Source organism: Dioscorea cayenensis, chromosome 19 (genome assembly GCF_009730915.1).
Source record: "Dioscorea cayenensis subsp. rotundata cultivar TDr96_F1 chromosome 19, TDr96_F1_v2_PseudoChromosome.rev07_lg8_w22 25.fasta, whole genome shotgun sequence".
In the NCBI taxonomy this organism is placed as follows: Eukaryota; Viridiplantae; Streptophyta; class Magnoliopsida; order Dioscoreales; family Dioscoreaceae; genus Dioscorea; species Dioscorea cayenensis.
The window spans coordinates 14374275-14391246 of NC_052489.1; the positions used below are offsets into that span (position 1 = coordinate 14374275).

The 16972-nt window shown below is 39.7% G+C and overlaps 2 protein-coding genes across 2 annotated transcripts; one reads left to right on the forward strand and one right to left on the reverse strand.

Moving 5' to 3' along the window:
• The first annotated feature begins 484 nt into the window (after window positions 1-484).
• Window positions 485-3273, forward strand: LOC120249568 (subtilisin-like protease SBT1.6). The gene has a single exon (XM_039258120.1). It carries the CDS (start codon window positions 688-690, stop codon window positions 2995-2997), a length of 2310 nt encoding a protein of 769 aa, XP_039114054.1. The 5' UTR covers window positions 485-687; the 3' UTR covers window positions 2998-3273.
• Window positions 3274-8294: 5021 nt separating this feature from the next.
• Window positions 8295-11193, reverse strand: LOC120284076. The gene is made up of 6 exons (XM_039290891.1): window positions 10892-11193; window positions 10533-10638; window positions 9755-10180; window positions 9352-9641; window positions 8556-9041; window positions 8295-8367 (listed from the first exon to the last, which is right to left on the reverse strand). The coding sequence occupies exons 1-6, from the start codon at window positions 11191-11193 to the stop codon at window positions 8295-8297; spliced, it is 1683 nt and encodes a 560-aa protein (XP_039146825.1).
• Between the last annotated feature and the right edge of the window lie 5779 nt (window positions 11194-16972).

The following is a 16972-nucleotide window of genomic DNA, read 5'->3' on the forward strand; positions in this document are numbered from 1 at the left end:
TTTGAATAACAACTCACACAGACTAAAAACATATATACGTTAAAAACTAATCTCTCACTTGTGCATGTCACTACCGCATGACATATTTACATTTCATCAAAATAAAATAATCCATCATAAGGAGATTCATTAATAAAGCATACCCTAAATCATAAATATGTCAAGATTAACTAACAAAATTTAATCATGAAACCCTAGACCCATATCAATTATAATCCTGAACCCCTAAACCTAAATCAATTCTAATCCTGAATCTCAAAGATAAGCTTTACCAAACTTATTGACACTCACCTCAATCAATCACAAATAATCCTAAAAATACAAAATAAATAAAAAACAAACTACAATAATTATTCTGCCCTTCCCTGGATGAGCTCGAGTAGTAGCTGCCATAATAATAGATAGATGCTTAATGCCTCTTAACTGTAAAGCCAAGCAAAATTTCCATGTTCTCAAGAACCCAGTCCCCACACTCTCACTTAAAACCCCCACACACAAATAAATAAATAAATAAAGTTTAATAAAATAAGCAAAAGCAAACAGGATTCCCATGCACTTGTCCGCACCCCATCTCTCCACTGCTGACTCACTCCTCACAATTCACTCCCACTCATTAAAATAATATAAATTCCCAACAAAAAGCTTCAGTTCTATCAGACCCCCAGTTCTCTCACTTCCTTCACCGCCATGGCTTCTCAACATCCTTCCCTTCTGCTTTCCCTTTTGTTCTTAGCCTTAACCATAATAACACCAGGGCAAGCGATAGAGGAAAAGAAGAAGACTTACATTTTTAGGGTGGATCGTGAATCCAAACCGTCCATTTTCCCATCGCACGCACACTGGTATGCATCTGCTGAGATGTCTGGTGATGCTCTCTCCGTGCTCCACGTGTACGATACCGTCTTCCACGGCTTCTCGGCCTCGCTCCCTCCCTCTCGCGCCGACGAGCTCCGCAGCCACCCTGCTATCCTTGCCGTTTTCGAGGATCGCCGCCGGTTCTTGGATACCACTCGCTCCCCTCAGTTCCTCGGCCTCCGAAACCAGTTGGGCCTATGGTCGCACTCCGACTACGGCTCTGACGTCGTCATCGGCGTCCTTGATACCGGCATCTGGCCGGAGCGCCGCTCTTTCTCCGATTTTCATCTCGGCCCCGTGCCTTCCCGTTGGCGCGGCGTCTGTGAGTTCCAGCCTTCCTCTCTCTGCAACCGCAAGCTCATCGGCGCCCGTTCTTTCTCCAAAGGCCACGGAGCCGACGGATCCGGCCCCGGGATCAACGCATCCGTTGAGTTCTTGTCCCCTCGCGACGCCGACGGCCACGGGACCCACACTGCTTCTACCGCCGCCGGTCGCCACGCCTTCCGCGCGAGCATGTCTGGTTACGCCCCCGGTATCGCCAAGGGCGTCGCTCCGAAGGCTCGCATCGCCGCCTACAAAGTCTGCTGGCGCGGAGCCGGCTGCCTCGACTCCGATATCCTTGCCGGCTTCGACGCTGCCGCCTCCGACGGTGTTGATGTCCTTTCCGTCTCGATCGGTGGAGGTGACGGCGCTGCATCTCCCTACTACCTCGACCCCATCGCCGTGGGTTCCTACGGCGCCGCCTCTCGCGGCGTCTTCATCGCTACTTCCGCCGGCAACGACGGCCCCTCTCCAATGTCAGTCACGAACCTCGCTCCTTGGCTCACCTCCGTCGGTGCCGGCACCATTGACCGCACCTTTCCCGCTTCCGTTCGCCTCGGTGACGGCCGGACCCTCTCCGGCGTCTCTCTCTACTCAGGCGCGCCTCTCGCCGTCGACTCCATGTTTCCCCTCGTCTACCCGGGCAAAACCGGCGGCCTTTCGGCCTCACTTTGCATGGAGAACTCTCTAGATCCGAAGCTAGTCAGTGGCAAAATCGTGATTTGCGACCGCGGCAGCAGCCCTCGCGTCGCCAAGGGCTTAGTCGTTAAAGAAGCCGGCGGCGTCGGGATGATCCTCGCTAACGGAATCTCCAACGGCGAAGGCCTCGTCGGCGACGCTCACATGCTCCCCGCGTGCGCCGTCGGTTCGGACGAAGGTGACGCCGTTAAGGCCTACGTGGCATCTTCCCCATCCCCAACGGCCACGATCGTCTTCCAAGGCACCGTAGTCGGCGTGAAGCCGGCTCCAGTCGTGGCTTCCTTCTCGGGCCGAGGTCCCAACGGGTTGAGCCCGGAGATACTCAAACCCGACCTAATCGCTCCAGGTGTCAACATCCTAGCGGCTTGGACAGACGCGGTAGGCCCAACCGGGTTAGACTCGGACAAACGGCGCACCGAGTTCAACATCCTATCGGGGACCTCGATGGCTTGTCCTCACGTGAGCGGCGCTGCTGCGCTGCTGAAATCAGCGCACCCGAACTGGAGCCCGGCTGCGATCCGATCGGCGATGATGACAACAGCTACACTGCTCGACAACCAGATGCATCCGGTGACGGACGAGTCAACCGGTAACCCGGCGACGCCGTTAGAGATGGGAGCCGGTCACCTGAACCTGGAGCGGGCCTTGGACCCGGGCTTGGTCTATGATTTATCGGATCAGGATTATGTGAACTTCTTGTGTGATATCGGGTATGGGCCTCGCACCATCGAGATCATCACCCACGCGCCGGTCACGTGCCCAGCGAGAAGAGGATCAGCGGAGAATTTGAATTACCCGTCGTTAACGGTTGTGTTTGACGGCGTGACGGCGGGGAACGGAAGCAAGACGGTGGTGAGAACGCTGACGAATGTGGGAGCTGACGGTGTTTATAGATCGAAGGTGGAGATGGTTGCGGGGAAAGGCGTGGTGGTCGGGGTGAAGCCGGGGAAGTTGGCGTTCACGAAGACGGAGCCCAAGCGGAGTTTCGCCGTTACTGTGACGGTGACGGAGGATGCGGTGGAGGCAGAGTCGGGCATGGTGGGGTATGGCTACTTGGTGTGGTACGATGGAGCGCATGAAGTGCGGAGCCCTATCGTGGTCTCGCGGATCCAACCGTTGTGATTGATGTAGGGCAGCCCTCACGATGGACTGTTGTAGATCGGTTAATGCGAGTCTCTGCCTTGAAGACGGGAATATTATTAAATTATTATTAAAAAAAGGTGTGAAAATGGTAAAAGAGAGAAAAAAGGGGAAGGTAGTAGAGGAAAGGGTTTGTTTGTTAATTTAAGTGTTTGTGTTTTCGAGGATAAATAGTTAATTTAAGATGTTTGGTTTGTGACTGACGGTGACTGTGAAAGTTGTCTGGGTTTACTTGAAGAATGGGCTTTATCTTTCCGGCAGGAGAACGTGTGTATTTTTTTTTTTTTAAATTTCAAGAACTTGTTTTGACAGCCTGGAAAAGCAGAGGCTGATTTTTTTTCTTTATAATTTTAAATTGTTTTATCTTTTTGTTGGGGAGTGATTAAGCAGTAATGGCTCTGGATTTTTCGTATCCGAGATGAAGTTGATTGATGGTATTGGATTCCGGGGTGCAGGAGTCAAGATAAATTAAGCAGAAGGACAACAGATATAGGAAATTTGTCATGTGGGGCGCATCTTCAAACGATTTTTGGAAGTTATGGTGGGCTAGTGTTATTTTTAATTTTAACCCTTTCTTGAATTCACCCGGGGCTATTTGGTTCTTTGTAATTAAAATTATATATTTTTGTAATTAGAATTATATGTAAGTGAAATTAAGTTTAAAAAAAATATATTATATTTTAACTTATATCATTGTTGTTTGATTTACTAACCAGAAATAATATATTTATTTTATTTATTTAGTTTGATGTAACTTCAAAGGCATAGTTACCATGTAAGTGAGTTAGTAACATTACCTTATTATTATTATTTAATATTTTTTATTAAAATTAATTTAAATAAAAATAATTAATCAATTTAATAAATTTAAAAATATTTAATATTTATTTAATTTTATTAGTTGAAAAATTATAATTAATATTTATTTAATTATATTACTTAAAAATATTTTCAAGAAAGTATTGAAACATCCCTCTTAAATTTTCACTTTCCCTCTAACTCCCTGCAAGGTTTTCACTTCTTTTTTAGTCCCTCCTTTATGGGGTCTTTCGTTTCAGTCCTTATTCCCCAAACGGAGTTAATAAAGGTGTTAAATGGCTATGGAAGTTACCATAATATCCTTCTTGTATGGAGAAACTTCCCAGGTGCGTGAAATGACGAGTGTGCCCTTGAAAATCTTGGTAACCGCGCATGGTTGGACGGTTGGATTTGTGCGGCGTTGGGATTCGCGGAGTGGCCACTTTTCTCTAATGGTGGCGTCTGTTCGTCTTCTATACATTGTGGGCAAGCCAGTGGAGAACCCTTTCCCAGCAATCGTCTTCCTCGCGAGCGTCGGCTTTCGTCTTCTTCGAATCTCTTGTTCTCCCGTTAACAAACGGCCGGCCACTAAAGAAGTTTGTCAAAGGAAATGGCAACCAAAAGATGAGAAAACATGCCTTCAAGAAGGTGGATGATAGTGCTATGTGTGGTGTTTGGATGTTGTGCCATTGCTTTGTTTGTGTGTGAAATAAGACATTATTATGATGATGCGTATAGACTTGAGATTGTCATGTAGTTTGTGCATTGTATTGTGTAATATTTGAGTTGATGTGTAACATGAGATGTTTCTGTGTATAATACCTTCTTCGTGTGTAAAATAAGTACGCTCGTATTTAAGGTATTGATTTGTTTTTGTTCTATTTCCACAACAGACGATGTCGACAACGTTTGTAAATGCACGGTATTACCCAGCTCCTGTTGTAGAACTGATCTCCGTATTAAGGAAGGATATGAACAGGCGGCACTAGGAGATACTCCGAGGCACTCCTTTTGCCCATTTCATGGATGTCGCTCCAATCATCCAGGAGAGAGGGGTGATTGACGCGCTGTTGCAGGTGTATGACGATCAAACCCAGTGCTTTGAGATAGGAGAGAGCATGCTCTCATTCAGGCCAGAAGACGTGGCACTCATTCTCGGTCTCCGTTGTGGAGGGGATATTGTATTGTTCAAACACGAGAAGATCCAAAGCGAGTTTAAGGAGTCATTCCTTAGTAAAATGCATAATCGTCACCGTGACGCAATTAAAGACAACCTATGCTTGCTCGTGCGAAGAAAAGGCGGTGACGAGGAGACATTTGTAAAGCTTCTAATCGTCTACTTCATGGCTACCATTTTCTTCCCAAGCACTTCTCTCAACACGGCAATATTTGCGGCCAAGTACGCTAATGATCTTCCCTCACTTGGGCGTTACGCTTGGGCCCATGCCGTTCACAGGTGGCTGATGGCCGATCTCCCCACAACAGCCGAACGTATACAGATGCGGTGCAAAGGAAAGTACACCACTGCAGGTTACTTGAAAGGGTGCACCGTCACCCTCATTATTTGGTTCTACGAGGTAACTGGCAGTGTGAAAAAACAGCGACTGGGAAGGACACCCCGCATAATGTGTTATGGGGAAACCAATTACATCAAGGCAAGTTCAATCGGTCCTCTGTTGAAGTCACTTAAAGGAAGAGAAGTTTGTGTCAAACTCTAGCGAAAATATGTAAATTATGTTATTTTCTATATATTAAATTGTTTAATTGTGTATAATATTATTGTCATATGTATAATATATTGTACATGTCTAATGATATATTTTCCTATGCATAACAGAGGCTACCTGTGTAACAAAACATATTCATGTGTAAATTATATAATTCATGTATATAATAAGCCTTACATGTTTACATTAATAAAGTTCATGTGTATAATGTTGCAGTTCTACGAACTTATTCCAGCCAACAATGAGGAGACAGAACTCATTGGCGTGGAAGGCGGGAAACCAGAAAGCAAGGTTACGAGAGGTCATCTGAAGTAATTGAGCGAAAGAGAAGGGACGGACGCCGCTCCCCGACAATGAGGCCTGTAGAAATGAAACATGCCTCCCCTAAGGTATCCTCAACAAAACCAAGCGGACAGCAGGCAAGGAAGCGATCTAGGGAGGACTCTTCCCCTTACGACTCATCAAAATTCTCTCGCCGTCAATCAGAGGGAGACGGTGATGATGTACATAACCTCTTGCAGTGGGTATTAGAGGAAGTTCGTGATATGTGTGCGCGTTTGGACGAGCGCGACGCGAATGATGAAAGGCGGTCGAGGGCCGTATCAAGGTCACCACCGCCGGATAGTAACATACAGCGGGAACCAACGGTTCGTTCTCCCCCTTTTTCTTCAGGTAGGAGATTCAAGCGGGTAGCCCGGGGTTTTAGGGGCCGGTCTGGCCTGACTCGGGAAAAGGACACTTCAGAAACGGCCCCTGACGCTCCTGATGCTGATGATACCCAAGAACCCCCAGCGCCATCCCCTGTTGCAGAGGATGTACTTGTAAATAAAAATACCATGCTTGATGGCCCAGCGCCTTTCCCCGTTGCAGAACCAGTGCATGTTGCCGGACGTGCCCCTATGACAGAGCCTGCGCCTGTTGCAGCGACTTCCACCGGCGAAGGTAGTAAAGTTGACACACCGCCAAGGCGAGTAACTCACCGCACAGCTAAGGCAGATATATCTCAGGCTGTCCCACCCAAACAATCATCGAAGAAGGTTCCACCAAAGAAAGCTCCAGTCAGGGCCCCCAAGAAGGTTCCACCTAAGAAAGCTGCGCGAAAGGGAACACGAAGCACAAGGACACATGCTCCGAAAAACCAACCACCTATGCGAGCCCCGCCAAGGAGAATGTTCCCACTTGACTCCACTTCAATTGACACAACAGATGCCGACAAAGCGGCCTTAGGAGAAGTGGCAGCACTTGTCGAATCCGTAACTGGAATGAAGAATACATCAGAGGAAAGCAATCCACTTGCAATAGTGCCATACGAGGTTCCACCAAGAGAGACAACCCCTGAAGCGAAGAACCCTCCAGGTTTTCTCCCACAAAAAACGAAATACCCAGGCTTCGGTAGGTTGAACTTGTTGGAAAGCACAACCCTTACGCATTACTTGAACACCCGAGTGGACAGGTAATATCCGTTGACTGTGTATGCCTCTTGCTTGCATGTCTATATTACATTATACATGTGTAAATAAACTTCATAATTGTGTAAACGATAGCTATATATGTGTATATTAGATAATATGTGTAAATAAACACGTACCTATGTAAAATGTAGCTATTTATGTGTAAATAATGTTTTAGATTTAACATATTATAAATTGGTGTGTAATACAAATAGTAAATGTGTAAGAATAATTATTTGTATGTAACATATGATTGACGTTGAACTTTTCTTGACATATTGTTTCAGTTCAGTAGTGTGGAGGAATGACTACGCGTACACAACGCGTGATAGCATTTACATTCTCCTCGAAGGCAAAGATCAAGTCCCGGACGATGTTATCGATGTCTTGGTCCTCATCATGCGTGAACAGTTACTATCAAATCCACTAGCATTCCAAAAACGAGCCGTCATCACGCGTCCTTAGGCATTCGCCAGAAGTCGGAAACCACGGCAGACCTGGCTGTGTACATGATGGAGGATATAATGTTTGGCTACAAAAATGCTAACATTATCCTGATGCCAATAGTCTTCAACGACCACTATCATTTGCTAACGCTTGACTCGGAGAATTCAAAATACATGCACTACTCGTCACTTCAGTCATCTATATACGACTCAGATGCCGTTGACATGGTAAGTCCTTCGCAATCGTTTGCTATTCCTCTTCTAATGTACTTCTGATCTTTTTGAACTCGTACTAGAGGTTAACTTGGGCCACAACAAATTCAGAGATCTACCTCTAGAGCATGTGCGTGACTGCCCCCAACAACCCCCAGGTAGCAACGATTGCCCAACATTTTGTGTACGCTACATGGAGCAAATTTTGAATGGGGAACAACTGGACATACCATGGGGGGACATCCTGTATTTGAGACTGCGTTACGTGTCAAGGATATTAATTGATGGAATAAGGCGAAAAATTATTTCTGACATAGTCACGGAGACTGCCAAGGAGGGTAAAGAGAAAACTAAAACTGCCGTGGAGATTGGCCAGGCTGCTGAACCTACCGCAGAGTCTGCAGCGGACGAAGAACCTGCCGTTGAGACTACTGACGACGCTGGTATTGCCCAGAACGCAGAACTTACCGCGAAACCTGTAGCCGACAAAGAACCTCCCGTCGAGAATACCAAAGATGGCAACTGTTGACAACATTTTTATAATATGGTGAATTGAAACTGCAAATGTTTGTACGTAAATCATATATGAATCCAGTTTACTAGAATTTTAACTATCTCTTAAACATATCCAACTTAGTTGTATTTTACACAGCAATATCAATTGTATACACAATGACATCATTAACAACACAGAAATTTATCATTTTACTCAGTAACCTTAAATATTACACAGGAAAAACTTTTAACACACAACAAACTGATTAACTACATAATCCAAGTGATTAACTACACCAGCACACTATAAATGTCTAACAAAAGGTAAAATTACTGCATAAAGAAGTTTTTATATCTAGTCCGCAATGACTACATTACAAGATCGCCGATTATGTCCAGTTTGGTGACACCTTCCACAATGTAAATCGAGCACATCAAAGCATTGTGATTCGATCTGTTTCTTTCGCGGACGGCCGGGTCGTTTCTTTGCTATCGGTGGCCGCATTCTCAGTTGACGGTCATCATCCGATGGCTTGTCACTGTCAGGGATCAGGTATATTGGTTCGGCATATGTACGACAATATGATTCTGCTGTAAAATATTGGTCGACATAGCAGTGCACATTTGTGTCTGTTTGCATAATCACAGCAGTTGTATGCTTGCATGTCAGTCCATGTACGTCCCATCTCCTACAAGAACATTTACGTAAGCGTAGGTTGACGGCATTATTGTGCTCGTCAACCACTTCGTAAGTGTCATCGCTTGATCGACCCACCCTCGAAAACCGACTGATTTCGACGATTTGTTCAACCTTCTTGCGTATCTCAGGGCAAAGGTATGTGTCCCACATGGCAGACACTTCGCGCCACTCAGTAAGCATTTTCATCAGTTTAAACCTGGGTATTAACATGCGCAAAGCTGGTAAGAATTACTAATGAGCATAAACATAATTTAATACACATGAGATCGTAAGCGCACATAGCAACTCACTATTTTAACTACTAATTCCAAATATTACACAGTAACATAGTATACTACACATGTGAATTTATATGTATTTAACTAGAATTGTACATAGGAACCCATATTTGTACCCAAGACTTATATAAACTATACCGACAAATAGAATTTTAAATAATAGTACCAATTATTATGTAGCATTATTGATTACTACACATTAAACAATGAACAATAGATTAATCTTACCTTATGGTATCGACCATGCTTGTTACCAGTAGATGCCTTGCCTCTTTGATCCAGGCATTGAAAGACTCAGCTACATTAGAATACATTTCGCACCACTGCATACCCTTGAACAAATAGTTACACCAATGATCAATGTCGGACTTGTGTAACAACCAATCATGTGCATCGATCGATATAGCTACAAGTTCATGTGTTGCATCATCGAACTCTTTAGATGTGTACGCATACGCAATTTTCACGATTACTGACCAGCATTGTTCTTTCAATGATTTCCCAAGGCTGCCGTTCGCCTTCATGAAGTGGCTTCCAAATAGCGTAAACAATAACCATGTGGTGATGACGGGAATACGCGCGCGACTGCGTTAACAAGACCTTTCGATCGATCCGAGATAAATGTAATAACTTTGTCGTAATCATCTTCTCCATACAATGCCTCCCCTAGGGTAGCAAGAAACCAAGTCCAATTATCATCTGTTTCGTTGTCAACTACTGCGAATGCCACATGGAAGATACCCTCATTGCCATCTTTGGCAGTTACACCCAACAGAATCTCGCCGTACTTGCCAAGCAAGTGAGTTCCGTCAATAAAAAGTAATGGCCTCCATCCCAACTTGAAACCCAACAAACATGCCCGAAACGAGAAAAAAGCACGTTTAAATCGATCACCGTCATTCTCAATGATTACAAAACTGCCGGGATTCATCTCAGCCACTTTGTCCGCATACCAGAGAAGCAAATCATAACTACTAACCTCCTTACTATGAATGGCGGCTCGTGCAATCTCTTTCCCCATCCAAACACGCTTATATGGTAGGCGAACTCCATGGTCCTGCAATATATCTTTCTGAATGTCGAGAGATCTATATAATGGCCGCTCCTTGAGTTTTTGTACTACACATTGAGAGACCCCATTTTTTGCTTGATTTCGGGTGCGCTGTTGTACCAATGCCCCCACCGCAACTGTGTGTTGCATGCATTGTCTTCACCCGAAAAGTGTCAACGTTTCCCTCTATCGATGCATGCACACGCCATTGGCAATTGGAAGCAGCGCACTTGACGGTCACCCGAAGTTTATCATTTTTTATAAACATAAAATCAAAATTTTGTCTTATAGCATTGGTGCGTAGGCAATCTTTGAACTGCTCTACATTGTCAAAGCGCTGACCCACTTTTACGGTCACCCTATCAAGTGTTTGTGAAGACTGAACAATACTGAGTGCCCCTGCCGAAGGATGTTGGGACAGATATGTCTTGACATCTGCATTCATACTTGCTGAGAAGGCGTTCCTACATGACAATGCATAAAACAGACAATGTCAATATGACACTTTATTACACAATTTATTACACAAATAAACATCAATCCTACACAAGAATATGTTATTTTAGACAATAAAGTATATATTTAAACATAAACAGATAATATTACACAGGTAAAGTATTTTAATATACATGAGACTAATATAATAAACATGTATGAGATAAATTAAACATATTACACAAATGAAAGGTAACCGGCAATAATTATCATTGTAATTACGATGGAATCAATGAGCCCGAGTTGTTATCCATTGACCCATTCGCGTCCTCGATGATGATGTCGACAACGGTTTTGTTGAAAGTATGATGTATATGGCACATGCGTTGAAAGTCAACATTCGACTCAATTGGGCAAAGCGTCTTGTACGAGTCAGGTGTCACAAACTTTACCCTGACCTGAGAACCGTCCAATGCCCACCGCTCACTTATGTCACCCATTACTGTTTCCCATGAACTCAATATGGTGAATTGAAGCATACGTCCTTCACCTTTGTATCGTGCCACGACACAAAAGGTTTCCATTGATATTGAACAAATGCATGAAAGTTGAAAAGTTACCAAGGCTATCGTCTGTTACTTAGTATAAAAGATGAAAACAAGAAGAACCTCAAAAAACTTTCCCCACGGCAGCAGCCTCGTACTCTACAGGATGGAGAGAAGAAAATGAGACAATGATGAAACTAACAAAGCTCTTTTCCTAGCCTTAAGAAGGTGCTCAAATATGAAGAGAGCAAAATAATCGAAGGAGAATAAAAAAATGAGATGCTTCAGCACTAAGAAGAAGAAGAAGAAGAAGAAGAAGACTTACATAAAAAAAAAAATGAAAAGGCTCAGACATTGGTAGCTTCTTTAGATTGCTTTTTAACTTTTCTCCAAAAGGTGATTTGACATGGAGGGAAAAAGCCCTCCAATGCTTGCTTTTGAGCCAAGGGCAAGGTTGCCATTTCACAGCCCCATAACTGACGCCTTTAACGGCAGGGACTAAAGAGAAATGCAAATATTAAAGGAGGGACTTTTATGAAAATGAAAAAGTCAGAGGGACTGCAATGGAAGTTTAAAACTTTCCAGGGACTAAAAAGTAATTTTCCCAAATATTTTTATAATTATTTTTAAAACAATATAATATTTTCAATAAAAAAATATTTTTGTCATAAAATTTTTTAATCATATAAATATCTAATATTTAATTTTATTACTTAAAAATATTTTTATAATTAAATTTAAAGATAATTTACTTTATGAAATATTTTTATAGTTAAATATAAAATTTTGCTGTTTGTTGAAATACTGTAAAAGTGGGTGAGATGTAAGTCCACTTACAAGTAAGTGGAAGTTTTACAGTAAACCAAATAGTCACTTACATGTAAAACCACTTACATTATAGCCACTTACAGCTACTTACAGGTAACCAAACAACCCTTAGTACTTCCATGTGGTTCCAGAGCTTGTGCAATTTTTTATACAATTGTGATGATTTGATTGATTTTTAATAAAATAAAAAAATAAAATCAAAAAAATTACTTTTTACTCCCTGAGAGTTTGTCACCTTGCTAATCAGTTCTTTTGTTCTGTTATAAGTAGAATTGGTTCTGTTCTGAGTTCTGATATTGTATAGTCCTTTTCGTAATTTTTAAATTAATTACTAAATCACGAGTGAGGAAAACGCAGAAAACTGTAAAGTTTTACCCTTTTCATCGCTGGTTTTTATTTTTTATTTTTACATTTTAACATATAAAATATTTTTAATTATAACACTATTTTTTATAGGGAAAATTATTGTTTACCCCTCAAGAATTTCAAAACTTCTCAAACAGCCCCTATGAGTTTTGAATACCTCAGACAACCCTTCCGTTATTGTTTCACTTCCTTTTTGCCACCTGTAGGTCACTAAGACTTTGTTCATGTTATGAAATTTCATCTTTGCCCTTAAAAATGGTGGGGAAAAAATTGCCCAATCACATCATGTCAAAACTTTTTTGCATACATTTTTTTAATTCTTTTTGCATTTCTTTTTGTTTTTTCTCAAACAAATTTCGGAAGACTCATACCACCTTGGATTGTTGGAGTTTTTCAATTCCTCCCCATTTGGTGTGTTCTATTGGAGTTCTCCCGATTACCCGATAAGGTGACAATCTTTTCCTTCCCCTCACATTGATCATCCTGCGAGAGAGAGTAACAATTTTTTTTTTATGTAGGTTTACTATGGAGAGTTGTTGTGCTACTGTTAGATACAAAGGGGAGGGACGAGTGCTAGTATTCATGGTGCTGACTTCTTGGGAATAAGAGTAGATTTCTTATGTAGTTTTCTTCTCGTTGTAAAGTTCTTCTCCTTTATGTTTGCATAGTTGTAGAAGTTAATTATTGATTAATTATCCAAGTTTCCGCTTAATTATTCTAGTTCCCGCTTAAAACATAAGTTTCCGCTTAAAACAAAGCAAACAACTTAAGTTTTGCTTTGTTATCCTTGTCCAATCACTGTTTCCGCTTAAAATTATCCAGTTTCTGTTTAAAATGTTAATTTTCCGCTTAAAATGATAGTATTTCCGCTTAAATTTTCTTCTCGTTGTAAATTTCTTTGATTTTAGCAAGTATTTGGATTCTACGAGTGTATCCGTTCCACCTCAGGGCGACCCTGACGGTGTGGCAGGCTTTTCTTCCACAAAAGAAAACTAAGCAGAAAGACAACCATTCTTTATTATATAGAGACAACGATATTTACATGAAAAAATTAATAAGTTTGTGGAAAAGAATTTAGGTTAGCATGAGTAAATTATAACTACAAACAAACTTATAACCACAAACAAAAGAATTTAGGTTAGCATGAAAAGTAATGTCTGTACTCATTTTTTTAAACAGAAGACTCATTTCTTAAACAAAAACATTGTGAGTTAAATAGAAACATTGATATTTAAACAGAAACATTGATATTTAAATAAAAAAAACAAATATTTATGTGACAAATTAATATGGGGTATAAAAACCAATTAATTCTGACCACTCTTACATCTTTAAATAGAAAAAACGATATTTAAACACTTTTTAAACGCAAACACAATATGTTAAACAGAAACATCGATAGTTAAACAAAGACAACCAAGCATAAAGATGGTTGTTCTTTATTATATGGAGACAACGATATTTACATGAAAAATTTAATAAGTTTGTGAAAAATAATTTAGGTTGGCATGATTACATTATAATTACAAACAAAACAATTTAGGTTCGCAAGAAGAGTAATGCATGCACTTATTTATTAAACAGAACCCTTATTCCTTAAACAGAAAACTTATTTTTTAAACAGAAACATTGATATTTAAACAGAAAAACAGATATTTATGTTACAAATTAATCCGGGGTATAAAACCTATTAATCCTGACCACTCGTACATCTTTAAATGAAAACAACGATATTTAAGCACTTTTTAAATGCAAACGCAATATGTTAAACAGAAACATCGATAGTTAAACAAAGACAACCAAGAATACGGTCGTTCTTTATTATATGGAGGCAATGATATTTACATGAAAAATTTAATAAGTTTGTGAAAAATAATTTAGGTTAGCATGATCACATTATAACTAAAAACAAACTTATAACTACAAACGAAAGAATTTAGGTTAGCATGATTACATTATAACTACAAAAAAACTTATAACTACAGACAAAAAAATTTAGGTTAGCATGAAGAGTAATGCATGTACTCATTTCCTAAACAGAAAACTTATTTCTTAAACAGAAAACGCATTTTTTAAATAGAAACATTGATATTTAAACAGAAAAACCGGTATTTACGTGTCAAATTAATCCTGGGTATAAAAACCAATTAATCTTGGCCACTCGTACATATGTAAATAGAAACAACGATATTTAAGCACTTTTTTAAACGTAAACGCAATATGTTAAACAAAAACATCAATAGTTAAACAAAGACAACCAAGCATAAAGACAGTCATTTTTTATTATATGGAGAGAACGATATTCACATGAAAAATTTAATAAGTTTGTGGAAAAGAATTAAGGTTAGCATGATTACATTATAACTAAAAACAAAAGAATTTAGGTTAGCATGAAGAGTAATGCATGTACTCATTTTTTAAACAGAAATATTGATATTTAAATAGAAAAACTGATATTACGTGACAAATTAATCCTGGGTATAAAAACCAATTAATCTTGGCCATTCGTACATATTTAAATAGAAACAATGATATTTAAGCACTTTTTTAAATGTAAACGCAATATGTTAAATAGAAATATCGATAGTTAAACAAAGACAACCAAGCATAAAGACGGCCGTTCTTTATTATATGGAGAGAACGATATTTACATGAAAAATTTAATAAGTTGGTGGAAAAGAATTTAGGTTAGCATGATTACATTATAACTACAAACAAACTTATAACTACAAACAAAAGAATTTAGGTTAGCATGAAGAGTAATGCATGTACTCATTTTTTTTTAAAAAAAATCATTTCTTAAACGGAAACCTCATTTCTTAACTGAAAACTCATTTTTTAAACAAAAATCTCATGTTTTAAACAATAACCTCATTTTTTAAACTGATACTATTAAACACTACATAATGCAACCATATCAAATTAAAGGGGAAACATACATTATAAACATTACACAACACAATGAGATTTCATAACTATCGAAAATTTATTCTTTCTAACAGAATAATTTACAAACCAAATGGGCAAAAACAACACACAAAATGTAAAACAAAAGAAAACTACACAACTTATTCAACGGCGCCCATCTCGTCTCAATACCTTAGAGCGCAAACTTATGAAATGTCGAAGAGTTGAATGGGAGTTCTCCTTCGAGACAATTGTGGAATGAAATTTTAGTCCTTCACAAGATGCCGAGGCAATGACAACTTTGGAAAAAGAAAAGCTGAAGAGGCGATGAGAGCAAATAACCGGTGTCAGTAATGGTGTTCTCTCGGGATTACACAAAGGAAAAAACCGCTTCCTCTAAAAGCGGAAAAATCATTGCACCAAAGGGCATTATGGTCAAACCATGTCACACTTGCCACAATTTCCCACATAGAGAAAAATTTCGTCCAAAAAAATTCAAAATTAACTCCTGTCAATCACCGTTAGATGCTTGGGGGGTTTAAAAAAATTATTGTATTCAAAAGGAAGGAGTTTTTATGGATATTCAAATTTAGGGGGAGAATCTGTGCATATTGCAAACTTTGGGGGTGTTTTTTTTGGAAATTCCCAGTTTTTTATATAGTTTTTTAATATAAAATTTTTACATTTTAACCACTAATTTTTTTTAGAATTTCTTTTCAAATCCTATTTAAAAAACAACCCTATCATATCTCATTATTACACCTTCATCTACCTCTCGTGTGTTGTTTTCATATTTACTAATGTTTATGTAGATGTAACACTATTAAGGAATTGGTTTTTAAACCAAGTTGTTAATAAATATGTAGTGTTTTTCTTGATTTTTTTTCCTCTTACACTTTCAGAGTATTTTCATTTACATTTTAATAATGTTCATCACCACTTAAGGCAAAATTATATCGTATTCCAAATAGTTGAAAACAATTACATATGTTATAAAACATTACAACAACTACATTATGCTCATAACATTAAGACTGATTACTAGGACTAAGTACATTAGGACAATTCCTACAGGTATGTCTTTTATTATGACATATACCACAATGCTTTGGTTGATTGTCTTCTAGTATATCTATTTCGTTGCGAATCCTTATGGATTTGGGGCGTCATTTCAAAGGTCTTCGCATCATAAGTTCAGGACATAGACGTGGATCATTCTAAAGGTTCCAATATTCCTCGTTTGATACAACTTGAAATTCTCTGTGATATACATTAAAAATTGTCGCAAGCTTGTACACATTATCAACATATTCTTGCCAATGTAGATGAATGGAAGCACATGCTGCAATAACATGGTGACAGGAAAAATGAAGCATTTGAAACTCACGACAATTGCACCATCGTGCCCTCAGATCAATGTGGTAACTTCCAGCAACACCACCATATTGTGGTGGGGCCATTTCGTCTACCATAAAAGAATTTTTTTCACAGTCAAATTGACGAACATAAATACTACTTACTGATTGTTGATATATTTTCTTGAATTATCTTTGTTAGTGACTGAGAACGTTTGAGTAGATGCGCTTTGAGCTTGTGCTTGTATACCTTTTCTTACAAACAACTCAACCAATCGAAAATACGTCGATTTAACTAAAACTGTTATAGGAAGATTTCTTATACCCTTAAATAGCAAATTAACACATTCAACAAGATTGGT